Genomic DNA, 26,849 nt, shown 5'->3' on the forward strand with positions numbered 1-26,849 from the left:
AGGTTTATAGAGCATATAAACTTCTGACTACCTCTCCAAACAGAAATTGGAATGATTCTTTGAAAGCTGCACAATAAATCTTTGGTTTATATGGCGATTGCTTTAGTGTATCTTAGGCGTGTTTTCAGAAAGGCAATTTTACTTCTAAACTCCCTTTGTGTATTTTTTTTTTTTTGACTCATAAAGAAGTGGGAGTTTAACCTCATGTTTGCATTTTGTGTGTCTGAATTCTTCGGTACTTAGTTATCTAAGAGCATGATTTATTTGCTGTTGTTTTGTTTTGAGTGCCTACAATGCGAAGGCAAACTGTTTAAGACTAGGGGTTAGGTCTTCTGTTTGTCTGGACTTGTGCAGTGCCAAATGCCACCATAGTTGTCCATAAAGATGTCCTTCCCCTGGCTTCCTACCGCAGCCTGTGCTTCCAGCACAGTAATGCAACTGTTGGTTTCCTTGTCCTCTTGTCCTCCCGGAGGCAAGCACTCTAAGGACAGAATCCATGCTTCTCTTGTTCACTCTACTGTTAGAGCACCTTGTACACTGTAAGTGCTTGATAAGTATTTGTGGAAAAAAAATAACGGGTCCCCAGATAGTAATGAGTATCTGCAAACTAATACAATATTGAAAAAAGCCAAACTGACTTCAAAAAGTATCTCGCAAGTGGCGTGCACCTAAGAGAAACCCTGAATTTACCAGTAGCAAGGACTCATGGGCTAATAAAAAAGGCTAAGTGATTTGTTTATGGCTGCTATTAAAAAAAAAAACAACTCAGTGTGATGGCACAGGTTATGTTATGATTATCAAAAGATCTAAATGGATATGTTATGACTTTGACTCATAAAAAATGTGAAAACAGACTAATTGTTTAAATAAATGCAGTTAATGTCTCCCAGTGGGGGAGAGCAAGGTAGAAACTACTAATAAGGTAGAAAAGGCACTGAACTGGAGACTTGATTTCTGGTCTTGGTTCCGGCTAGCTCAGATTTCTCATCTGTAAAAATAATGGGGAATATGTTGCTAACTGTTAACCAGCATATTTATCCCCTATTTATCCACTGATAAAAACTTAATTTTAAAGAGAGTGGCCATGTGCTCAGCTAAACATTTAGTTTCCAGCCTCCCTTGCAGCTACAGGCAATCATGGACCATAGTCTGATCATGCTGCAGAAGATCCTGTGAAAAAGTGGCAGGACAAGCTGATGGGTCCTTCTCGCCCTCGCCTTTTCCTTTCTTTCTGTGTGGCACGCAGATGTAAGGCAGGAGAACAGTGCCCATGCTGTGACCTCATATGAACAACCCACTGAAACATGGCTAGGAGAAGAAATCTCAATCCAGGATGACACTGCAAGTGCCACCCTGACAGCCTTGAATCACATACTTGCTTTTTTTTTTTTTGAGACAGGGTCTTTCTCTGTTGCCCAGGCTGCAGTGCCATGGTGCCATCATAGCTCACTGCAGCCTCAAATTCCTGGGTTCAAGCAATCCTCCCAGCTCAGCCTCCCGAGAAGCTATGATGACAGGTGTCTAACACTATACTCTGCTAATCTGTAAAATTTTGTGTAGAGATAGGGTCTTGCTGTGTTGCCCAGGCTGGCTTCAAATCCCTGGCCTCAAGTGCTTCCTGCCTCAGCCTCCCAAAGTGTTGGGATTACAGGTGTGAGTCACCACACCTAGCCACATACTTGTTTTCATATGAGAAAAACATGACTCCTTATTTTCTTAGGCCATTATTCAGTCAGATATTCTGTTACTTTCAGCCAAAAAGCTTCTTCACGGATGCAGGAACACGTTAGAGCAAAAGATTCCAGACCATAACTCTTTCAATTACTTTCAATTGTGCCTCTCAATGTGGATCGTGGAGGCTGCTTCCCTTTTGAAATCTCTAAAGCACAGAATTGCTTTACTAAGTGCAGAGCATTTAAATAAAGTATCATTCATTATCTTCTTAATCTTGAAAACAGCAAAGACTTTAGGCAGAAAGAAGTTTCAAGATCTAAACTTTCAAGAAACTTTAAAATGTAACTGATGATTACTCCAAAGAATTCTCTAAGAAGTTAGACCCTTCAGACATCAACCAGGCAAACTTACAATTCTTGAAAAGGCAAAGAGACCAATAAATTTTTTTTTTTTTTTTGATATAGAGTGTTATTCTATTGCCCAGGGTGGAGTGTAGTGAAACATCTTGGCTCACTGCAACCTCCACCTCTTGGGTTCGAGTGATTCTCCTGCCTCAGCCTCCTGAGTGGCTGGAATTACAGGCACCCGCCACCACGCCCAGCTAATGTTTTTGTATTTTTAGTAGAGATGAGGTTTCACCATGTTGGTCAGGCTGGTCTTGAACTCTTGACCTAGTGATCTGCCCACTTCGGCCTCCCAAAGTGCTGGGATTACAGGCGTGAGCCTCCGCACCTGGCCAAGATTTCTTTTTTCAATTATCATGAATGAGACAAATAGTCAGGAGTAAATACTTTACTATGGTTATAATTTTAAGCAGTGGTAAAAGAAAGACTTGAAAGCCCAATCTTTCAGCTTAAAGTGCACAGTAATTATACTAATGTATAACGATGTACAAATGCCTCTACTGAAATTTAATATCTTCCCCCTACCCATAGGCTATTCCAAAATAACCTCTTTACCTAATTCTAACCACATAGAGAAACAGGTAGCAAAGTATTATCCCCATGGTACAGATGGCCAAACTGAGGCCACAAGGTTAAGTGATTTATCAAAGCCACAAAGAAAGCCAATATCAGAGTGGGGATTCATTTTAAGAAACCACATATCTCTACCTTTACTGTAAATAGGGAAGTGGTTAGAACAACATAAAGAAAGTCCATAGCTCTTAATAAGAAAAGTTTAACTAGACAATCTTGCACAGGTCTTCTTTGGATGCAAGGTCATGGTTTTTCCACGATTTGGAATTTCTTACAAGGAGGTACGGCATGAACTATCATACATTTATCACCCTTGGCTCTTCTGAAGAAATGAAAACTCATCAGGGTCAGGGAGGGATAAATGTCTTTTGGATGCATTTGTATGCAGTTTGACTACTGTTACTCATTCAACCAATATTTGAGCATAAAACACACTGTGTGAGGCACAACAAAGAGAGTGGAATGTCTAAGTTAGAGATCCTTCCCTTTGGAGGTTCTCCTCTAGGAGGGTGGCGAGACAGGAGATTAACTAACAAGGCCGGGTGAAGTTGGTGGAGTCAATGCGTAGGCGTGAAAGGCAGCAGGAGCTTGAGTGTGAGATGATCACGAGCTGGGTGGAAGACAGAAGGTTTCCCTTTGAAAGCAGTGCTTGAGCTGATCTGGGGGATGGAGGCAGAATGTTGCTGGGTGAAGGCAGTAGGGACAGCATGATACTTTCAAAGCCTGGATGAAAAACGATTATTTAACCTGCATGCATACTGTACTTCCAGGCACTGTGCAAATGACTACACATACACGATTTCCTTTGCTCCTTACAAAATACAATTCTTTTGAGTTAGAGATGATGATCTCCAACTTAGAGATGGGAAGCCATTGGTTCAGAGAGAAAAGCAATGTGCCAAGTAGTGGACAGAGATTCAACACCAGCCCATCTGACCCCTTGAGTTTCTGTGTGAACCACTGCCACGGGCTGAGCGTCTGTGACCCTCTAGGATCCATCTTGAAATCCTAACCCCCAATGTGATGGAAATAGGTAGCAGGGCCTTAGGGAGGCGATTAGTTCACAAGGTAGGGCCCTCATGAATAGGATTAGTGCTTTTATGAAAGAGACCCAAGAGAGCGCTCCTGCCCCTTCTGCCATGAGGACACAGCAAGATGACACCATCTATGAACCAGGAAGTAGACCCTCACCAGACACAGAAGCTGCCAGTCTCTTGATCTTGGACTTCCGGACTCTAGAACTGTGAGCAATACATTTTTGTTGTTTATAGGCCACCCAGTCTATGGTGTTCTGTTCTGGCAGTCAAAACAGACAAAGACATCCGCTGTGCTAGGCTACCTCCCTCCAAGGCCCTGTGCTTGCTTTGCAATCTTAAGAGAGGGGTTTTCTTTGTATAAGGTGGCCATGAAATTTCCAAAAGTAGCTTCTGTCTGCAGTCAAAAGTAAGGCCCTTTGTTTTTAGTGAGGTGATCTTGATTTGCTGTACCTCTGTAAAAGCTCATCTCCATTCTGAGCATGGATGCGTGCTGGATGGTTGCTGCTTACTAACTGGTGCTAGTCCAGAAGAGGCATTCCCGTGGGAAACGCCAGAGAAGGCAGCAGAAGCCTCACGACCTCGTGCTGGCCAGAAAGCAGTAAATGGCCTCCTCATCCCTGCCCCATGCCCTGGGCACCTGATAAAGGACATGCTGTTTTCTTCAAGGCCGTTTTAAAGTTTGATTCTCTGGATTCTCTAATAATTTACTATTTTGGGTTGTGGCAACTTCGCACAATGAAAGGAGTGTCACAGGTTGAAATCTCCTTTATGTGTACATGTGACATCAATTCCACACCGACTCCCACAGTTATGCTTCCTCAATTTTGGCCTCATTTCCCTAAAACACCAAATCTTACTCCCAAAGGTGATATCATTCCAAGAACTAGTTCAGAGAAAAATGAAGGGAATACCGTATCCATAGCAAATACACCTTAAATAATGAGAGCTGGAATTCCAAATCTTAAGAAATATCTTAACCAGAAAAATGTCTAACATTAGCCTGTCTCAACTCTTGTGATTGTTACCATAAAGAGGCAGCTAAAGTTGAATCTCAACTACTCCCCTTCTCTTCACCAGACCACTAAGCCAGGTGGGGCGGAGTAAGAACAGCTACCTGAGTAGACTTTCCTGAAAGGAGAACCAAGGATGCTGGGAGCCATCTTGAATTCTGGTAAAAACAATGAATCTTTGGTATTCCATAATTCTTACACTAGGCATTATTTTCTTTTCCTCAAATGCAATTTTATGGATGAATATGAATAGATCCCAACTCATTATGCTGTGACTTAAGGAGGTGTGCCCTGGTTCAACCCAGCGTGGGTCATTTTAGCAAATGTGCTTAGTAATCTAGCATGAAGAAGCTCTCAACCTGTACTCCTAGGGAAGTGCTCGTGATAATAATTTCTAGAACTACAGTTTTAAGGCAAGACACATATTAAATACTCTTCATATTTACTGACTAAATGATAATATATACAGATTACATTATGCTCTTCAAGGAATCTTCACAAATACTGTTTTATTGTTGTTTCTGTAAAAGAATACAAGATTGGGAAGAAAGGGTCATTCATTAGTATTATTGAATGAAAGTGTCGTTCATTAGTGGTACTGAACACAGTACAACCCATTGTATTGATGAGGACATTAAAAAACCCAGAAGGTGAGTAGGAAGGAAAAGAGGCAGCCTACCCAGCTCTCCTGATGGCTGGCATACTGTTCTTCTCAGTTCTTACTAACTTGCCACACTGCAAATCTTTCCTTTGCTTGGGATGGCCCTCCATTTATCTAAGCATCTTTTAAGATTCGACTTCAATGTTATTTATACTTTGAAGTCTCTTTCTCTTTTTTTTTTTTTTTTTGTTTTTTCCCCACACAGTGTCGTGCTCTGTTGCCCAGGCTAGAATGCAGTGGTGCCATCTTGGCTCACTGCAGTCTCCGCCTCCCAGGTTCAAAGAAGTCTCCTGCCTCAGCCTTGTGAAGGTCGCTGGGATTTTCAGGCATGTGCCACCATGCCCAGCTAATTTTTTTTTTTTTCTATTTTTAGTAGAGACGGGGTTTCACCATGTTGGCCAGGCTGGTCTCCAACTCCTGATCTCAGGTGATCTGTCTGTCTCGGCCTCCCAAAGTGCTGGGATTGGAGGTGTGAGCCACTACACCCAGCCTGATGTTGCTTTATTTGATACAAGGTGATAAGTAATAGCACATTCCACATCAGGTTTTTTTTTTTTTTTTTTCTTTGAAACATCGTCTGCTGTGTCACACAGGCTGACGTGCAGTGGCTCATGGAACCTCTGCCTCCTGGACTCAAGTAACCCTCCCAGCACAACCTCCTGAGTAGCTGGGACAACAGGTACTTGCCACCATGCCTGGATAATTTTTGTCTTTTTTCTAGATAGAGTCTTGCCATGTGGCCCAGGCTGGTGTTGAATTCCTGAGCTCAACTGATCTGCCTGCTTCAGCCTCAGAAAGTGCTAGGATTACAGGTGTGAGCTATAGCGCCCGGCCCATCATCTTTTACTTGCTTATTTCCTTGTGGCTCTCTTCTGCAGTAGATCACACGCTCTGTGAGGTCAGGAACCACCGGTCCCAGTGTCTATACAGGCACTCAGCAAATCCTTGTGTAAAGAGAGCATGAACCTCCATGGTCCCCCCAACACTGAGTGCCAGCAGAAACTTTTAACATTCAGTTAGCATGTAGAATATGTTAACCTCACCACAGAAAGATGAGAAACAACACATGCCTCCTCTCCTTGAGGCCATAAATATTCTGACTAAAAGGGTTTCATAGCTCTTATCCTCCAGTACACTTTATATGCTCAATGAATGTTAACTATGAGAATAATGCCTTAATACTATTGAATAAGCCTCATTCTGGAACCTTATCATCTAATTCTGATTCAGGTTTTCAAATTATATATAGATAGTAAGCCACTCTGATTATACCACACATACACAAAAATGAAATAATAAGGGATCTTGAGAAAGTTCTACCAATGATCACAAAATGTTTAAAGATGAAGCAAGTAAGTTTCATAATTACAAAGGAGTTGCTTCCCGCGGTAGTCAAAATGCTTACTTGCTTCAATGCGATTTCTATGTGAGCCCTGGACAGCCCTCTCACCCGCCATATTTCCCTGAGATGCACACAGAGCGTATTCCTAAAGGGATTCAGATTTGTGGGACTAACACTGAGATTAATGCAAGAAATATCAGTTTCCCCAGGCGTATGTCAAAGCAGACAAGAGATCGTAACTTTCTAGGATGTTTTACGATACCAGCTGGTGGATCATAGACCTACCAAAAAGAAAATCTGATAAAGGAAGGCAAACGTGGTTACAATTATTCATACGCCTACTGTGGGAGTTTCATAAACAAAATAATAATATTTTTATCTTGCAATAAGATCAAGTTAAGTGATTTGCTGACATTCTCTTGAGGTTTAAGCCTTGTCTTTAATGTGAAATACAAATCATATTTCTTGTGGACACATTTTAATAATAAACTTAAAAGCATATGAGACAAAAATAATGAAAACACTGCAATGAAAACCAGACAAGCTATCTACCACTTCAAAAGGAGTGAATGAAGACCGCTCGTCAACACCCTGATGCAAACAACCTCAACACAAAATGCCACATATTGAAATCGTGTTTTATGGAAAGAGAATCAGCAGGGATGAGAGAATGAAAAAAAGCTACTACTTGAAAACAGGTAATTGACCACATGGAAATATACACTCTCTCTCACTCTCTCTCTCTCTTTCTCTTTCTCTCTCTCTCTCTCTCTCTCTCTCTCTCTCTCTCACACACACACACACACACACACACACACCCCTTGTAGAACAGATCTGATTTTGATTCAATTTACTTCTCATCTCTCTGCAAAAATCTCACTGGCAAACAAACAGGTTTGGTCCCTTTTTGCCTTAGGAAAGGACAACACATTTGATGCCAAATGGCTTTGGTTTCTAAAATTCCAAGGCTGCCTCTAAGAATAAGAAACTGGACGGAACATTCACTGCCTCAGGAGCATTGAGGGGGAGTCCTCACTGTCTCTCATTTTGCTACTTGGGTCCAAAGGCCACGACAGAGGCACAACCAAGGTGGAGCAGCTCACCTCTAGGTCCTGTAATGACAGGTCGGTGATGCTGTGTGAACGCCGTTCCCAGGGAGGAGGTCTGCGAAGGGGAGGGGCTGCTGAAACCAGACTTCTCCGACTTCTTCAGTGTGGTTGGAGATGGCATTCCTGGGAAGAAGGATCAACTGGTAAATTACACTTTAATTCATGCAACAATGGTTTGTGCAACCTAAAAGATAACATTGAAAGAATTAAAAACAAACCAAAAAAGGAATCCACCTCTGAAGGCAAAAGATGCTTTAACTGCTTTGCATTATTTGTCACAGGGACAAGGAGGTGACAGAATAGTCCCCTGATAAGTCGGTCTGTTTTTGATTTCATTTTAGTCTACTTAATAACAGTCCCTTTTGGGTTTATTGATCTTCTCTAATAATGCAGGGTTCAACTTCTCCAGTGTTTCCTAAAAGTTGTTGTTTGTGCCTGTGACCCCGGGGACCCCCAAGAAGGAGACCATCTGTGCTCATGAAGACTTCACATGCAATCATTTCATCTTGCTGGTTACCTTGCTTTGACAGCAAATTACTTTCTTCATATTTTAAATAATCTAGTTGTTTTAACATAAGAATACCCTCAACAATGGCAACTTCGTTGTTCATTCAGTGAATAGAAAAAAAGAAAAAAGAAAAGTAAAAAAATGTTAAATGCCCTACAACTGGGGACTGGTTAAATAAGTATGGTAAAACCAGTGTAAACAGTACGAGAGTAATGGTGTGGCAAAGCATTTCTAATATCATGTTAATTGAAAAGGGCAATTACAAAATAGGATGTTATGACGCCATCTAAAAGGGTATTTCTATGCACAGAGAAAGAACTGGAAGGCAACACGCATAAACTATAACAGTAGTTCTCTCTCTGTGTTGAATTTGGGTTTTTATTGCCTTCATTTTGCTTACTTGTCTTTTCTATGATGAACATATGCTGCTTTCATGTTAATACAATAAAAGCGTGTTTTTAAAAATAGTATTTTTACTATTGTGTCTAAGATTTTCGCAGCAGTTCCAGCATAGAAAATGCTTTGGGAAGAAAATAATGGAGGAAGAGTGTCTTGTAATTACTGGATTTGTAATGTTCTCAGCAACCACGCTGACATACCCAACTGGAGGCATCCTATCAGTTTGGTAGGGTGCCAATTAAAACAACGAAAATTTGGATATAAAAATAAAAGAAGTGACTCCTAGTCTCTACATCAGGAGACAAATTTGGGCTCTCTTAAGGTTGTAACACAAAACTGGTCTACACTGATGTTAGAAGAACCAAAATCCATTTTACTTATACATGTTTACATGTGCTGTGTTCTGCCCATGACCAGGGAACTATCTGGGTGAACCGGAAAAGTAAGAAATAAAAATCATAATGATATTAACATGTAACGGTTACTGAGTACCATGCACTGTGCCAAGCACTTTATAGGTATAAATCTGTCCAGAAATTTAGTTAGTTTGGCCTGTATCTAAATATGTCCTTGTTATTTCTGATCACAGATTTCCTTAATGCAATTCTACAACAAGACCTTTGAGAGTGACTCAGATTTGATAAGGACAGAGTCCTTGTCTGCTTTGTTCTCCTGTATGTCCAAGACATTCAAGGGTCTGAAACACCCAAATGGTCTGAAAAGATATTTAAAGTACTTGTGCAGGTCTCAGCTTTATCTGTAGCTTACATTTAGATGCTTAAACATAGCAGAGCTTAGAGTTTTGACACCAATAAAGAAACAAATTGCAAATTGGTAAACACTTTTGCATAGTCAGACGTAACTACAATATGGAGTGGTATGTGATTTCATACTAATTTGATAAATTTGAATCAGATCCTTTCTAGATCAATATCCATGTGATTTGAATTAAAACTAAAGTCACTAAGTCAAGTGACTTATTGTGTTAGTTATATTTGTTGCTTACTGAATCAGTAACCAGCCACACCATACCGAGCTTCTAATGTAGGATGCACTGAGGTTTTGGGTGAACATTCACTGCAAGTAACCTCACCTAAGTTATCATCATATAATTACACTAAGGAGGAGATTTCAAATAAAAAAATTAAAGAAATAAAAAGCTACCAAAATGTAAACAAATCTCCCAACTCATTTAAATCTTTCTCTGTAGACCAATTTATAGGCTGCCGACCATTCCGCTGATCTAAATTTAGTCAAATGCCTGAACTATGTGTCATAAAGCAGAAGCAGAACAGATAATAAAACAAAAAATCAAAACTGTAAAGATGGTAGATTTTTTTTTTCCCCCAGACAACGGAATCACTGATGAAATCCAGGATCTTAACTAATCTTATTGATGATAATAAATGGTTGGACTCAAGAAAAAGTTATGATTTCTTTGAAAAATTCATGTTTTCTAATCTATGCCATTCTAAATATTGCAGAAATGTTGACATGATTGAAGTCCACTATTTATGCTTCTAAAAGGAATTGTAAGTAAAATTTGGTCAATAACATGTATCAAGAATGACCAAGTTAGTAAATGAGTTCAAAAACAGCAAAATTTAAATCTTCTTTGCAAGGGTTAAAGAGGAAAGAAATACTGTTGGCATGCAGCAACAACCAGCCAAACTATGTATAATCTTCTAAATTTATCACAGTCAAGTAATATGAACCCTAAGGCTGTCATGGATCTCAAAATTACTTTGTGTTTTCAATTTTTAAAGACTCGTATTGAGCACATTCCCTTATAATATACTTTAATATTTTCTCCACATGCATAATGTATGTTTGGGTTAATTTGCTTTGTATACTTAATTGACCAGATGAAATTCCAAAATGCTAGTAAACTGCTCTATGTTAAAAGCTAGAGAACATTAATCTTGGCTTTTATTTTTGAAATCAAATTTGGTTCTGTACATTACTTTAAAAATAAACTCCTTTTTAAAATCTCTTTTGCCAATTATTTATGCACAACTGTTACAAAATTACTGTACAGATTAATGACTGATTGGCTTTCTTTTAATGAATTAAAACTTTAATTTCAATGTATTTTCTAGCAGTACCAGATTTTTTAAAAAAAGATTACGGATGAAGGAATCCCACCCCTTTTCTGGAGCAAATGAAATGTCACTTCAAAGTTGAATACAGAAAAATAAAGCATTTTGTAGAATGAGAAGCAGAAATATAGCATAATGTTTTGTTTCAGTGGGACATTTCATCCTTTTGATTGGTATAAAGAACCCAATGATAGTAGGCAGAATTGGAGATACATTTCGAGAAGGCCTTTGGCTTGTCACTGGTTTTCTGAACATCCAGAATTTTTGAATTTTAAATTTCTCTCTATTCCAAATTTCCCTCTAGTCTGCCATTTTTCTAGGCTATGTGAGTCATTCCAAATTGTATTCAGTAGACAAGGGCAAACATATATGAGATTCTAGTCATGTAGTGGCTTTCATCTTTGGAGACACTTGTAAGAGTAAAGTTCAACAAGGACACCTCGGAAATACAGGCCAAATACAGTATCCACAAAGATTCCTTCAAATTCATCATTAGTATCTGTGGTAGTCAGGCTGGGCTGGTGGCTCATGCCTATAATCCCAGCACTGTGGGAGGCTGAGGCAGGAGGATCGCTTCAGGCCAGGAGTTCGAGAGTGGCCTGGGCAATATAGTGAGACTTTGTCTCCACAAAAAAATTATTTTTTCAAAATCAGCTGAGTGTGGTGACATATGCCTGCAGTCCCAGCTACTCAGGAGGCTGAGGTAGGAGGATCGTATGAACCCAGGAGTTTGTGAGCTATATAACACCATTGCACTCCAGCCTGGGCAACAGAGAGAGACTTTATCTCAAGAAAAAAATTGTGGTATTCAGAATTCTATAATGGCTTCCTAGTTCCCAGCCTTGTTTAATGATGCCTTATATAATCCCCTCCCCTGCATGTGCGAGGTACTTGTGAATATGATAAATGAAGATTCTTGTGAATAGGTTATATTATACCACAAAAGTGATCATATTGATTAGGTTATGTTATATTGGAAAAGACTTTGGCAGATATAATTAAGGTCCCCAATCAGGTGAGTTTGAGTTAAGACAAAAAAAAAATCGATTATCCTTGGTAGGCCTGCCCTAATCAGGTGAGCCCTGTAGAAAAGGAACTAGAAGTCTGAGAGAGATTCTTCTTCAGGCTTTGAAGAAGTCAGCTGCCATATTGTGAAAGGGCCTGTGACCATCACACGGCAAGGAACTGCAGGGGTCTCCAGGAGCTGAGCAGGACCCCTCGCTGACAGTTAGCTTTCAGAAAGTAGGGACCTTAGTCCTAAATCCACAAGCAACTGAAATCTGCCAACAGTCATGAGAACTTGTAACAGGCCCTTGAGCTCCAGAAGGAATGGAGTCTGAAGAACATTTTCACTGCAGCCTTGTATGACCCAAGCAGAGGATCCAGTTCAGCTGGCCCAGGCTCCTGACCCATGGAAACTGTGAAATAATGTTAATAATTCTGTGTTGTTTCAAGTTGCTAACTCTGTGAAAATCTATTCTGCAGCAACGGAAAACACACATGATATTCAAATATAAGACTACTGCAATGCTAGCCATGTGTGCATTAAAGATGTTTATTGTACAGTAATTACTCTCTGCAATTCTGAACTTTTCCCTTACTTTTACCTAATCCATCCTAGGTTGTGAAGTCTTCCACTAGCCTACACTCACCCAGACAAAATGGTAAGATGTGTTCTTAGAAAAGGAGCTAGAGAGTGGTAATTTCCAAGGACATAAACACTTTTGAAAATTTCTATTTCCCCCCATTCTTTCAAGAAACATCAATAACAAAATCGGATTGAGAGATGTGAAAAAAAAAACCAAAACAAATTCTGGGGATCTCCCCTAAGAGATGAAGGTTTGTTGTAGGTAATTTTTCTTTTTTTCCTTTCTTTTTTGAGACAGAATTTTGCTCTTGTCGCCCAGGCTGGAGTGCAATGGCGTGATCTCGGCTCACTGCAACCTCTGCCTCCTGGGTTGAAGTGATTCGCCTGCCTCAGCCTCCCAAATTAGCTGGGATTACAGGTGCCCGCCACTACACCCAGCTAATTTTTTTTTTTTTTTTGTATTTTTAGTGGAGATGGGGTTTCACCATGTTGGCCAGGCTTGTCTGGAACTCCTGACCTCAGGTGATCCACCTGTGTCATTCTCCCAAAGTGCTGGGATTACAGGCATGAGCCACCATGCCCAGCCTGTTTTAGGCAATTTTTCACTGCAATTTGATATTACATAAAACAAAAAGAAGAAAGAGGGAAACAAATTATAATTAATTTCACCTCTCCCCTATCCCCAAGTTATAATATTTTTCAAATACTTTGACCAAGAATGCTATAGTGACAGTAGTAAGGAAACACTACAGGAATCATCGTGAAGTACAATGCTAGTTTTTCTCTTAGAAATCGTCTTAAAGGGGATTTTTTGGGAGTCAAAGGAGCTGCAACATTAACAGGAATGGAAGAGAAGGGATCACCATCAACTATAATTATTCCAGTGACAACTGAACAACATGCTGGGCTTTTCAAAAGGAAACTATAACTTGTCAGTGTTCATGCTTACTCTGTTAGAGGACCTATCCAAAAATTCATTCTCCTGTGAAAATTATCGCTAGTAAGTGCTGCTCAGGACAGCAGGACCTTATCTTGTCTGTCGCAGGAGTTTGGGAGATGTAATTCAAGTTGTCAGAGAAGATTTAACTGGTATATGTTCCTTTCTTCAAAGTGACAAAGTCAAGAATAGAAAGTTTAGTTTCAATAATGTTCATTTACAGTCACAAACGGAGAGAAACTCTGAAAGCAAGCAACCTCAGCACTTTAGTTTTTAAATCCAATATAATAAGCAGGTTAGAGAGGACCCCAAAATGTGGTAAGTTTGATTGTTCACGACTTGGATAGTGTCCTGTTCACTGTCACATCTAATTCCCAACAACCTATTTTTATAACTGTTATTACCAGAACAACTATTACACCCAACTTCAAGGCTAAAAGGTAGCTGGAGTCCTTCTTCCATCGAGTGGCCCCAAGAGAGCCAGGAGGCAGCTAGAGAGATTAAATCCATGCATATCAATCACTTTCAAAAACCAGAATGAAAATAATAAAAGCTATCAATTACGGAGTCCCCACTATGTCCCATGCACTTATAGAGATCTCAAATCCTTACATTTTCTCTTTTCCTTTTTTTTTTTTTTTTTGAGATGGAGTCTCGGTCTGTTACCCAGGCTGGAGTGCAGTAGTGCACTCTCGGATCACTGCAACCTCTGCCTTCCAGGGTCAAGTGATTCTCCTGCCTCAGCCTCCTGAGTAGCTGGGACTATAGGCATGAGCCACCATGGCCAGCTAATTTTTATATTTTTTAAAGTAGAGATGGAGTTTCACCATGTTGGCCAGGCTGGTCTCGAACTCCTGACCTCAGGCGATCCACCCATCTTGGCCTCCCAAAGTGCTGGGATTACAGGTGTGAGCCACTGCACCCGACCCCAAATTCTAACATTTTCATCTCAGATAGGTAGGTATTATAATCATATCTACCAATAACTTAATGTTACAGAAATCAGATATGAAGTGATGTTAAACAATTTATCTAAGATCACACAGCTGTTAGATGGTACTGCAGGTCCAGGTCTCTCTAGTTCTAAAAAGTGCAAACATTTTTTTAAAACTCTCATGTAGTTTCCCTAGTATACTATAAAAACATTCTCCTATTTAAGTCAATAAAGTATATTGATAGTTGAAGTTTTAAATTTGGTTATCCAAAGGGGGAAAAAAAATCAAAGGAAGGGTATACAGATACAAAAGTGTATGCAAAAAAACCCACTGTGAAGTATACTAGGAATCACTTGTCTTATACATCAAAGTTTTTTCTTGGCCTTAGTAGGGATCAGTTAGGATTTTATCAAACACAGGCTGAATGAATTATCAGCAATGTTAACACAGAACCTCCATAAAATAAATATCACATAGATTTAGAAGACGATAATGACCAGAGATGTTCACTTGCAAGGGTAGATACACGTTTTATATTTACAACTGGCCTCTTGCTTATTAAACAAGGTGCTTCTTCAATAAAGCCTCTTGCAAACCATGTTACATCTCTAACAAGAAAGGAAAAAATTCTCCTCTTTAGACTTGTTGATAGTGTCCAAGCCTAGAGTATATATTACAATGCAGTAAAATAAATAGCTCACTTAACCAGAGGCTAGAGCACACACAATTATTTAGAATTCAGTACTTTGTAAAATCAAGGAAGGCCTCTGAGTGTCTTAGCATCAAAACAGGCAACTAAGTTGAGGCATTTAACTCACAGGAGAGTATGTCTTTAAAGAAACTAAGAAGTGTTTCAAGGAGAAGGTTGCAATCAACTGAGTTGAATGTCATTGAGAGATCACGTATAATGAGAAAAAAGGGTCCGCTGGATTTGGCAACATGAATATTTCTGACAGTCTTGAAAAGTGAGCTGTAGGAGAGTGAGGCACATAGAAGACAGGAAAGAACAGTTTATAAAGTCAGTGGGAAGTGAAGACACAGGGAAAATGGTATAGTCAACTCCCATGAAATGAGGGAGGATTTCTGCAGAGGAGAGCAGAAAAATAGGGTAGTGGCTACAGGAAGAGGAAGGGAAGCAAGGGATAGCTTTCTGAAGGTGGGAGAGTCCAGCATGCTTGTCTACTGATAGGAATGGTCCAGCAGACAGGCAGAAAGCCATGACTCAGAGGAGAGAGGGTGCCTGAGGGAGAGAAGTCCTTCAGAAGGTGAGAGGTTACACAATTAGTAAGTGGAGGAACCAGGATTTGAACCCAGGAAACCAAAGCTCTTGCTCCTTTCAGTGTACCATGATACCACGATGCCTACTTCTGGGTGAGGGTGTGGGGGAGTACTACTTATTTATCTTATTGATACAAACCCATCATGAGCTGATTTACATCTGAACTATTAATGACACTTCAACATTTTTCTTCTTGCAAACATTCCAAGTCTAAATGATGCTAACTGCTTTGTGACTCTTCTTTTTTACACTCAGGCGTTCAGAGTCTCCTACTCCACCAGATCAAAGTGCAGGGAACAGACAGGCCAGTCATGTCTGTGACTAATGGTGTCAGCACAAATTTCAGTGACATTTCTCAAGCCCAGGAGGAATGTTGAGTACAAGCACCATCTTCTGCAAGTCATCCACCATCAGATTTACACTCAGACACAACTCTTCCAGATGCAGAGCTATACTGCACTCTAGTAATTCCCCCATAGGCAGGAACAGGACCTTTCTAGAACCATTTAAAGTATACCTTGTAATGAGATTGTCTCTTACCATGATGCCAAATAAAGGCTGTGATTGGACACAAGAATCCCACAGTGAAGGGACCATTCTGTTGTGGTGAGCATATAACACATGCTGCGTGATACAGTGAGGTCGCTGAAGACACTGCACGTTTGTTAGATTTGTGTCCTAATGGTAAAATCCATTAGGGTTCATTCTAATATAATTTTTTATGATTAGCACACTCAACAATAAAAAGGTAAAACAGTCTCAGACTATTTTGACTTTTAGCCTTTTTCAGTGAATAAAAATGTTTTAAAATCATTTTTATGATAGAGAGCATAAATGAAAGTTAATATAGCTTCTGAGGTTTATCCTTCTTAGTCTATATGCAACCATTTAAAATGAGCTAAAAGGACCCCCAAAGAATTATCACATCATAAAGAAGTTCAGGTAATTTAAATGGCTTGGGGACACCAGTGATTTCTTCCATTTTTTAAAAAATGGGAGTATGGAATAAAAATTATATGGATTATTCAGGGGGAAAGAAATGATGAGTTCTATAATATATTCCAAATGTTCATTTGTGAGTGAAAATTTACAACCAGAGAGAGTAAAGAATAGACACAAGGAAAATGTCATATAAAAATCTGGTTTCTGGGCCAAAAATAAACTCCCTTGACTAGTTGGGGGATTTCCTCTCCTTTCAAGGTAAACACAGACACCCCAGTGACAGGACTGAAATAAAAAAAATTGTGTTACATGCTCCATATACTTACAAGAGGTTGGAGATTCCCTATCCATTCCATCTGCCCCCTAGCCATCCCATCCCCCAATGTGTTCAGGGAAGGACTGATTTTGGCTCAACATAGCAATTATACGCATTCACAGAAGGACTGGGGATAAAGAAGACATTTCTGAGAAAACCAAATTATTTCTTTGCATAAACAATACACGTAGTATAAAATAGCATAATGTTTTATTCATTCTGCTTAGATATCCAGCTGAATAGTACAAAACTCAATCATACGTATGTTTGGTTTATATCTGTCCTCCCCAATATGGAAGCTAGTGGCCACAAGTGGCTACTTAAATTTAAAGTAATTAAAATGAAATGAATTTAAAAATTCGGTTGCTCAGCATAGCCACATTTCAGGGGCTCAGTAGCCACATGTGGCTCATAGTTAGAATACTGGATACTATAGACACATTTCTATCATTTCTATCATTGCAGAAAGTTCTATTGGACAGCTCTGGTCTATATGGTATGATACCAAATCCCTTTTTTGGTCATGCTGTACAACAGCAGGTAAACCTTATTTTGTATTTTTCAGCATGTTTAGTCTTTTTCTTAAGTTCCAAAAGTGAAACATATTCACTGTACAAATATAGAATTGTATAATGGGGAAAAAAATGAAAGCCTTTCCTCTACATCTCCAACAAGCTGGAAGTAACCCAATGTTCAAACTTGGTAAACACCCTTATAAATACTTTCGTTGGCATGTAAAATTAGCCTCGATGATGTGAACTTTAGTATTTACTTAAATATACTCTCTTCTGTCAGTTAAAACATGATAGAGAGCTGGAGTTTAAGGGTCCTATGGATAAAATGTAATCAGAAGGAGATGCACAGTCTGCGAGGCCCCATGTCTGGGATACGCCTCTGCTGGAGCTCCATCAGTCCCAGTGTTCCTTGGATACAAGCAGAGACCCAGCTAAAGTAAAAATTTGAAACTGATTGAAATATTTCATAGGGGAAAAAGAAGGAACATTTTAGGCCTCCTCAAATTGCTTGAACTGTGAAATCAAGTAATAAACACGAGAAAAGGTTCTGTCAGCTAGAATCTAAGGCTTGGTGTCGTCAGCATTTTCTTGCTAAATCTTATTATGGTAAAGCATTTGCTTTTTCATCTCTGCACTCTGTTCATCCCACAAATAAACTGCTTTGACCTCCACCTGTTACTTAGTGAAATCTGCCCGCCATCCTTCAATAACCCCATTCTTTGCCTTTGAAGGCCTTGGAGTCGCTGAGAAAGTGGCAAGGTAGCGTTGTGCAATGAATTGAGCTGCTATCACTTTATAAGTATTCAGTAGTTCATAGTTCAAGCTAGAAGCTACATAGCAAAAGAAAATGAATTTTCTTAAAGGTAGTGTTTATGAATACTGGAAGAGGGCAGTACATTCCATTATGTTAACCTCAATTTTTTTTATAGAAAGAGGTTTTCTCTTGAGATCTTATTTAATGCAGAAAATTTTTAGCCTATTCCTTGTAAGAAAACCTTTCTCTGAAAGAGTGGTGCCTTCAGTTTAGGTAGATGAGCCAAAGATCACTTCAAAGCTTAAAAATACTTCAAATTCAAGTATGTTCATTATACTGATATTTTGCAAAGCAAAATGAATGAACCACTAATCTCAAATGCAGCTTCATGGATGTTAAAGGACCACACTACTATTAACCACTATTAAACCCAATAAAAAACAATAAAAAGGGAAATAACTGTATTTATGTAAATCACACAACTACATGAGTCATTTTCCGAAGCATAGTATCTGACAAAATAATTTGCTTTCTTTTTTAACAACAATGACATATCAGAAACAAGTATGCTGTGTAAAGTTGCACTTCTAATGATTAATGCTACATTCAACAGAAAAGATGGTGTCTGTCTAATTATGTTAAATACTTATCTAAGAGGGATTAGCAGGCTGTTTCTGCTCGCTGTCATTCTTTGTGACAACGTAATGATCCATTTACTTATGAGTGCAATTATTAAAAAGCATGCTATTTTCTTAACTGTCTTTATATCTTCAAAATATTTTATTAAAAATTACTTATTTGACACTAAGGGTAAATGCTTGGCAGAGGTTTGCATATCAATTAAGTAAATGAGTTAGTGCCATCAGTCACAGTCTTTGTTGGGTATCTCATTCAAGTTGGGTGAAACTTGATCACCACCATCCTTTTCTAGTGGAGTTAATGATTCACCCTTTTTCCTCCTTGTCTTATTTGTCCAAATCCTAAAGTTTGGTTTTCACTTAAACTAAAAACTGCTCATGGCCGACATTTTCTCTGGAGTCATGATTTAACACTTCTTCTTCACATTCACACCTTTTTTTGGAACTGAACACAAGGATCCAATTTTATACAGGCAACTCCGCATAGACCAATCAGAACAGGCTGTTAGCTATATATCATCTTCTGCAGTTTCTTCTACTCATGCAATGAACTTTATCCAGCACTTGTGAGGAAAAGGTCTTTATACAAGATAAAAACAAGAAAGCAAACCACATTGAGCACTACAGCTAGGCTAGCTACCCCCAAGCCAAAGGACTATTTCCCTATGTCTCTCAAGAGACAAGACTAGGTTCCTTTCTTTGTCCTTCCACTTACTAACTCTCAAATGACAATTGCCACCAACCTGGTCCTTGGGTGTAAAAGACAACCAAATAATGGTATTGGGTGAAAGTTATTTACTGAATCGCTCCTTTAAGGAAGAAGTTATCTATGTCTATAGCTTTTGTCAACTTAAGACAACTATTAAGTAGGCTAAGTGGCAGCTAATGACATTTCTAATAAATTATATCTCTGTAAAAGTCTTTGAATGTGTGGTCAGGGCAAAAATTTATGTGACTCAATATAATAAATGTGTGTCACAAGGATATTTTTTTCTTCTAAACTAAAGGTATGTTAAGGTCTCAATGCTGATGGACAAACTCATAAAAACATCAAGCACGTCAAAAGGAGAAAAATTGCTAGTTAAGTCTTCTGAGGATAAGATTTCTGAAGGAAAAAAAATCCACTGGAAGAAAGAACTCTTAAAATTAGAAGCAGGTGTCACCACCATGAAGTGATAAATATCAAAGAATAACTGGCCCTGAAAAGCATTCTTAAGCATCCCATACTACTCTTAAGCCTTACACGTGTATTTTGACATTAGAACATGAAGTGTTGCTTATGTAAGTCCCTAAAGAGTGTCCAGACATGAGAGACGTTACACAGCCATTTTGACAAATGCTGTCTTCCGCTGGGTTCACGAAATGGCTGAAAGGCAGATGGCAAGTTCTGACTGGCATTAAGTCATAAGTAATCATGATATCCTAGAATCCATTCATCTTGGAAGCTAATCATAGTTAAGTGACTTCTGGGTGGGGCTAGCTAACACAGCAGAATAATCTGGTGCTGCAGAAGACCCTTCAGATTTGAAATGCATATTGAGTTGCCATTCCTTGAATGTCTAATGACGTGAGTGCACTTCCAGCTACGCAAATGAAAACTTTAAACTACCTCTCATTACATACAAAGTAGAAGATCCCTAGATACTGGAATGTTTCTTCAAAATGAAGAACAAGATGCTTGGACCACGGCAAATCATCAAAGTGTGGGAGTATTGTCTGAATAAATACCGAACATTCGCAGCTGTCTGGAAAGCCAGATCCACACAGCGGGCTGAGCGCACTGGACCACAGGAAGAGGTCCTCATTTGAAAAAGACCAGAGAATCAAAAACCAAAGTAACCCTGTATTTTATTTTATTTTATTTTATTTTATTTTTTTGAGACGGAGTTTCGCTCTTGTTACCCAGGCGGGAGTGCAATGGCGCGATCTCGGCTCACCGCAACCTCCGCCTCCTGGGTTCAGGCAATTCTCCTGCCTCAGCCTCCTGAGTAGCTGGGATTACAGGCACGTGCCACCATGCCCAGCTGATTTTTTGTAATTTTAGTAGAGATGGGGTTTCACCATGTTGACCAGGATGGTCTTGATCTCTTGACCTCGTGATCCACCCGCCTCGGCCTCCCAAAGTGCTGGGATTACAGGCGTGAGCCACCGCGCCCAGCACAACCTTGTATTTAAAAAAAACCCAAAGGTTTCAGAGGGGTTTTAACTGTTAAGAAAGAGAGGTCAGTAATACTTTGAAGAGGGAAGCCAATTAATTGTATTAATATTTAATGGGTTTTGCCATTCTACCTCAGTTTAATTTTTCAAGTTTACCAGATGCTTTGAAATAAAGTGACTTTTGATTCTGGACTTTTTTTCCACTTGAGATATACTTTGTGAATCAGTGCTCGAGAGAGCCCTCTTCATTTCAGTACTTGGTGTGTCGTTCAGGAATCCATCAGGAAATAGTTCTTGATTTACTCTGTCAACGTGAGCATTTCTCGTAATCTTCTAGGATGTAATTCACATAGCATTTCGAAATGGGTGCCATGTCTCTGATTAATTGATGAGTTTATGATGCATCTAAAATCCTTGGATGGACAGAGCTGGATAAATAGGCATTATTGTAATCCTCTGCTGAGCAGGAAAGCCACTGGGATGTGCACAGCCTCATCAGAAGCTGCCGCACAGCAGTGGGCTGCACACAGTATTGACTCCTGGGATCTGTACGGGCCAAGGACTTCTTGCTTCCCTCTCTCCCCAATTCCCCAAGTAAAAGCCTCTTACTCTCGGGGCTAAAAAACTGCTTTACTAAAAACACTGATGGCCAAAACCCACAGAACTTTATTTCCATATAAACGTCAGTGCTATATTTGGTTATTTAACATTTAAAGAGAATCATCAGTAAGTAGGATAAATATAAGACCCTAGGAGAGAGGGAAATAAGTCTGCAGACAGTAGTATTAGTGATTTGTATTACTTTTCACAATTTGAATGAATGTATATGTACACACACACATATATGCTTATATGTATATGTATGTATATAGATTAGAACAATGTATGGCCCATAGCAGTTGCTCAATAAACATCAATTATTGCTATTACTTATAAAACAGTTTGACATTTCAGCACCAGTGACAACATACAAACCAATATATATTTATTGTTAATCAACTTGTCTTGAGTCTATAAAACAGCTACATTGTGTTCATATAATAGAGCTGAGGAGGTAAGGTCACTAAAGTATTTTCATCGTTATATCTGTGGTTAACACTATCTTCAATTTAAGTTCTATATACATTTAAAAAATATCAGATATAGGAAATCACAGTATACTCTTAGGTAAGTCTGCTTATTATCTATTGATGATAGAGCTATCTGTCTTTTTTATCTTTCTTTACTCCTCCTCCAACTATACTTTCTGGTTATTTTACTTTCTGATGAATTTAATCTCTATTCAGATGAATTTTGTTCCCTCTAAGTAAATTATTTGCTTGTATTCTACCTACTCCATCATCTACAAATCAGAAAACTGTCTATTTCAGACAGGGGAGATTTGGGTCCATGAGTAAGGAATGATAAACTGTATCTCTGTATGTGTACTTCTTGAGGACTTCCTAGTATGTCAGCTGTCCAGGTGCTTCTTAGAGATGGAGTAACATTAGACTCCATTATGAAAGGAAGGAAACAGGGGCCAGTATTCACTGCTGCTCCTTTAACAATGAAATGGCTGATGCACCAGCTATTTTGAGCAGGCACAGCGGAGGACTGTGGCCTAAGCCACTGAAGAAACTCCTCACCCATATGATGCTTGCTGTGCTCTACATCTTACACATTATAGCCATTGGGTACTTGTTTAACCAGTTGCCCTTCCTTCCTTCGCTGGACTGTGAAGTTCTGTTTAGCTTATTTTCATATTTCTTCTATCATTTTTGCACAGTGCTCTGCATATAATAGATGCAATGGTGTAAAATATGTTAACAAATACATTTCATAGTATTTAAAATTCATATAGTAAGTTCAGGGTTTTCAAAGTATTTACCCCCTAAAAAGTATATACAGTATTTCGTTAAGGCATTGTGATTTATTAAATATACTTTGTATATATTAAAAATATGTATAGTGCCCTGGACAATACTTTTACACAAAGCTGATGCTTAATAAGTGGTAGTTCTTGTTTGTATCATCTCATCTGATCTTTTCAAAGCTATGAGTTAGCAAGGCAAAGCCGTTTTATTGTCCTCAATGTTTGTATGAGGAAATGAAAATTCAGAGAAGTAGTTTGCTAAAAATCTCAGGCTTGCTCATGGTAGAATACGAGAATGACTAACTTTTAAAATTCTTAATTTGTTCTTTTTCCTCTTTTTTAATACATTCTATTTCTCACGTATCATCTCCCTCCCCAGCAAGCCTATGAAGATTGCTGTGGTTGGAATGGAATTTGCTTTAAAGTTCCTCCTTACAGTAAGCTCCACCCAAGCCACACTATGAGTTGGCCACCTGAGCCATGGGGACTGTACTGAGGACGGTGACAGGCACAGGGCAGGGAGGAGGATTTCACACATAAACCTAACGCACATACTACATTTCCTTCTTCCTCCCCTTCTAGAATATTTACACAGCTTCATTTTCAAACATGAAATTAAAAATTTGGAGATTTGGGTAATTTATTTATTCAGACAAGACCAGCTGAAATGCAGCATCTGTTTTCCTGAGAGCTTCTGCATTCACAGAATTGTACATCTGGGTTCTCCGACGCAAGTGGAGCAATGCTCATTCGTTAGACAAATGTATACATCACTCTGCTTAGGAGCACTTGGTCTTACTCAAAGGACAAAATGAGACATGTGTGATCTCCATCTTATTTCTTAGTCAGTTATTAAACAAATGTTGACTGAATGGCTACCAAGTTGCCAGGTACTAGAGGCTTCAGGAATCTCAACAATTTTTTGGATCATGCTTTATCATTTATGTATATAACACATACACAAAGCATAGGTGTGTGTGTCTGAGAATGTTTCTTTTCCTCTAACAGGCAACCTTTTAGAGGCCAATTACAAGGAGCTGTTTTAGGCCTTTTTCTGACATCAATAAAACATAGCCTTGATAAAGAAGGCAAGGGATTTTTGAAGGGGGTTACAGTGCTCATTTTGTAATACAGCATTCCTGTCATAGCCCCTTACTTGGGTGAAATTTCTCTGATCAAGAAGAGTCTGTAAAGAAGAGGCCCCTTGCCGGGCATGGTGGCTCATGCATCCCAGCATTTTGGGAGGCTGAGATGGGCAGATCATGAAGTCAGCAGATTGAGACGATCCTGGCTAACACGGTGAAACCTGGTCTCTACTAAAAATACAAAAATTAGCCAGGCGTGGTGGCATGTGCCTGTAATCCCAGTTACTCATGAGGGCTGAGGCAGGAGAATCACTTGAACCCCGGAGGTGGAGGTTACAGTGAGCTGAGATCACACCATTGCACTCCAGCCTGGGTGACAGTGCAAGGCTCCATCTCCAAAAAAAAAAAAAAGAAGAGGCCCCTTGTTACTGTCCCAGTGGCCCCTGGTGCACCAGTCTCTAATGAGCAGGTGCCAATATGAGAAGAGATCATAGAAGAGGATGTGGTCACAGATGATGCTTTCCTACTGCTCCATATATGCAGAAGAAAAGCCAAGACATCAATCCCATGGCAATGTGCTGTGGCACTGACTATTCCTATTCCAGCAGGAGATGAAGGGAGGTGTAATCATTTTCTCTAACATATGCTAGTGCAGTGGAGTGTCCGTGATCAATGCACTATTGTTACCTGTCACTGCCTTTTACTGGCACTGATAATGGGCTTCCTCTGTGTCTCAGCTAGAAGTGTAAGTTGGTTGACTTCCTTCACTCTTGAAATTGATAAATGATTGTTGGCAGTCAAATTAGGACCAGCAGAGTTGGGAATCCAAGTGAACCTCATATGTAATATTTAAAATTACAGTAACTAACCTAAGTCTGCAAAAATCAGCTCTGCTGCCAGTAGCTATGACACAGAACCCTAGTTCTAAATAAATGCCCTGGGTTGCTGACTAACCAGACGTTTACTGAAATATTCTTTGAAAGATGCCTTTAAACAATTTTTTTTAAACTATGTTTCTTAATAATTGTGATAGGAACAGAAAACATGTTATTAAAGTAGTTAATTTTTTTTTGTTTTTGAGATGGAGTTTCATTCTTGCCGCCTAGACTGGAGTGCAATGGTGCAATCTCAACTCACTGCAGCCTCCACCTCCTGGTTGAAATGATTCTCCTATCTCAGCCTCCCTAGTAGCTGGGATTGCAGGAGGGCCACCCTGCCCGGCTAATTTTTGTATTTTTAGTAGAGACAGGGTTTCACCATGCTGGCCAGGCTGGTCTCAAACCTCAAGTGATTCACCCACCTTGGCCTCTCAAAGTGCTGGGATTACAGGCATGAGCCATTGAGCCTGGTCTAAAGTACTTAATTTTGACCTTCAAAAATGAGAACAACTTACTCTTTGCGGTGAAGTGTATCTCTAAAAGTATTTATAAAAATATGACTAAATTTACTACTTATCGAATTAGACTTCAAAACTTTCACTGAACTGTTTTGAAACTTCCAACATTTTGGTAGATGCAACTGTGCCTGTTAATTGTTTTAAAATCCCAGTATTATTGAAGGCATTTAGAGTTCTGAATGCTTTTTTACAGGAGAAAATTTAAGTAGCCTCTTATGCATGGACTTCAAACACAGTACTGCATTTCACTGAAAAGTCCTGTAATTTCATGTTCTTTTTTTTTTTTTTTAACAATAAAAATTTTTGCTTTACTTTTTAGGTCTGCTGAAACTTACTGATATGTGTGTGCTTAATGCAGATGTGGCCTCAAATCTGAAAGTGGTGCAACCCACTCATCCCTGAAACCCACTACACTCCCGGTATAAATTGTCAACTTTGGGGACAAAGATAACCTGGGAAAGGTTCACAGAATAGCCACAGAGCTGCCTTCAACTTAGGAAGAAATATGTATGAAGAAGACTTAAATTTACATATACTAACGATCAAAAGACTAAGGCAAGACTCACTTTCAAGTGAGACATGAACACTTCTCAGTCTCATTCCATCTAAATCCAGTGCTAAGTGCTACCCTTTAGGAAAATTGTCCCTTATTCTCTGGTCAGATGATCAGCTCTCCTTTTTTTTTTTTTTTACACTGTACTTTTAAGTTGTGGGGTACATGCTCTGATCTTGCAAGATTGTTGCATAGGTACACACATGCCATGGTGGTCTGCTGCCTCCATCACCCTGTCACCTACATCAGACATTTCTCCCAATGTTATCCCTCCCCAACCTCCCCACCCCTCACTGTCCCTCCCCTAGCTCCCCACCCCCCAACAAACCCCAGTGTGTGATGTTCCCCTCCCTATGCCCATGTGTTCTCATTGTTCAATACCGCCTATGAGTAAGAACATGTGGTGTTTGATTTTCTGTTCTTGTGTCAGTTTGCTGAGAATGATAGTTTCCAGATTCATCCATGTCCCTGCAAAGGACACGAACTCATCCTTTTTAATGGCTGCATAGTATTCCATGGTGTATATGTGCCAAATTTTCTTTATCTAGTCTATCACTGATGGGCATTTAGGTTGGTTCCAGGTCTTTGCTATTGTAAATAGTGCCGCAATGAATATACATGTGCATGTGTCTTTATAATAGAACAATTTATAATCTTTGGGTATATACACAGTAATGGCATTGCTGGATCAAATGGGATTTCTATTTCTAGGTCCTTGAGGAATCGCCACACTGTCTTCCACAATGGTGGAACTAATTTACACTCCTACAAACAGTTTAAAAGTGTTCCTATTTCTCCACATCCTCTCCAGCATCTGTTGTCTCCAGATTTTTTAATGATCACCATTCTAACTGGCGTGAGATGTTACCACAATGTGGAATCAAAAGAGAGCCTGCATGGCCAAGAAAATCCTAAGCAAAAAGAACAATGCCAGAGGCATCATGCTACCCGACTTCAAACTATACTACAAGGCTACAGTAATCAAAACAGCATGCTACTGGTACCAAAACAGAGATACAGACCAATGGAACAGAACAGAAAGCTTGGAAGTAATGCCACACATCTACAACCATCTGATCTTTGACA

At 39.3% G+C, this 26,849-nt stretch overlaps 1 protein-coding gene across 4 annotated transcripts in view; it reads right to left on the bottom strand.

Annotated features, from left to right (window-relative positions):
* The window catches only part of NFIA (nuclear factor I A), a 387,512-nt gene that overhangs the window by 72,055 nt on the left and 288,608 nt on the right, over positions 1 to 26,849 (bottom strand). For all 4 annotated transcript variants that reach the window (XM_032296832.1, XM_032296834.1, XM_032296833.1 and 1 more), the window contains exon 7: positions 7,805 to 7,933. In XM_032296832.1, coding sequence (XP_032152723.1) covers positions 7,805 to 7,933 — 129 coding nt within the window. The remainder of the gene's footprint in view (positions 1 to 7,804; positions 7,934 to 26,849) is intronic.

The sequence above is a fragment of the Sapajus apella genome, unplaced genomic scaffold (genome assembly GCF_009761245.1).
Source record: "Sapajus apella isolate SASKATOON/1434 unplaced genomic scaffold, GSC_monkey_1.0 scaffold36, whole genome shotgun sequence".
NCBI classification, from domain to species: domain Eukaryota; kingdom Metazoa; phylum Chordata; class Mammalia; order Primates; family Cebidae; genus Sapajus; species Sapajus apella.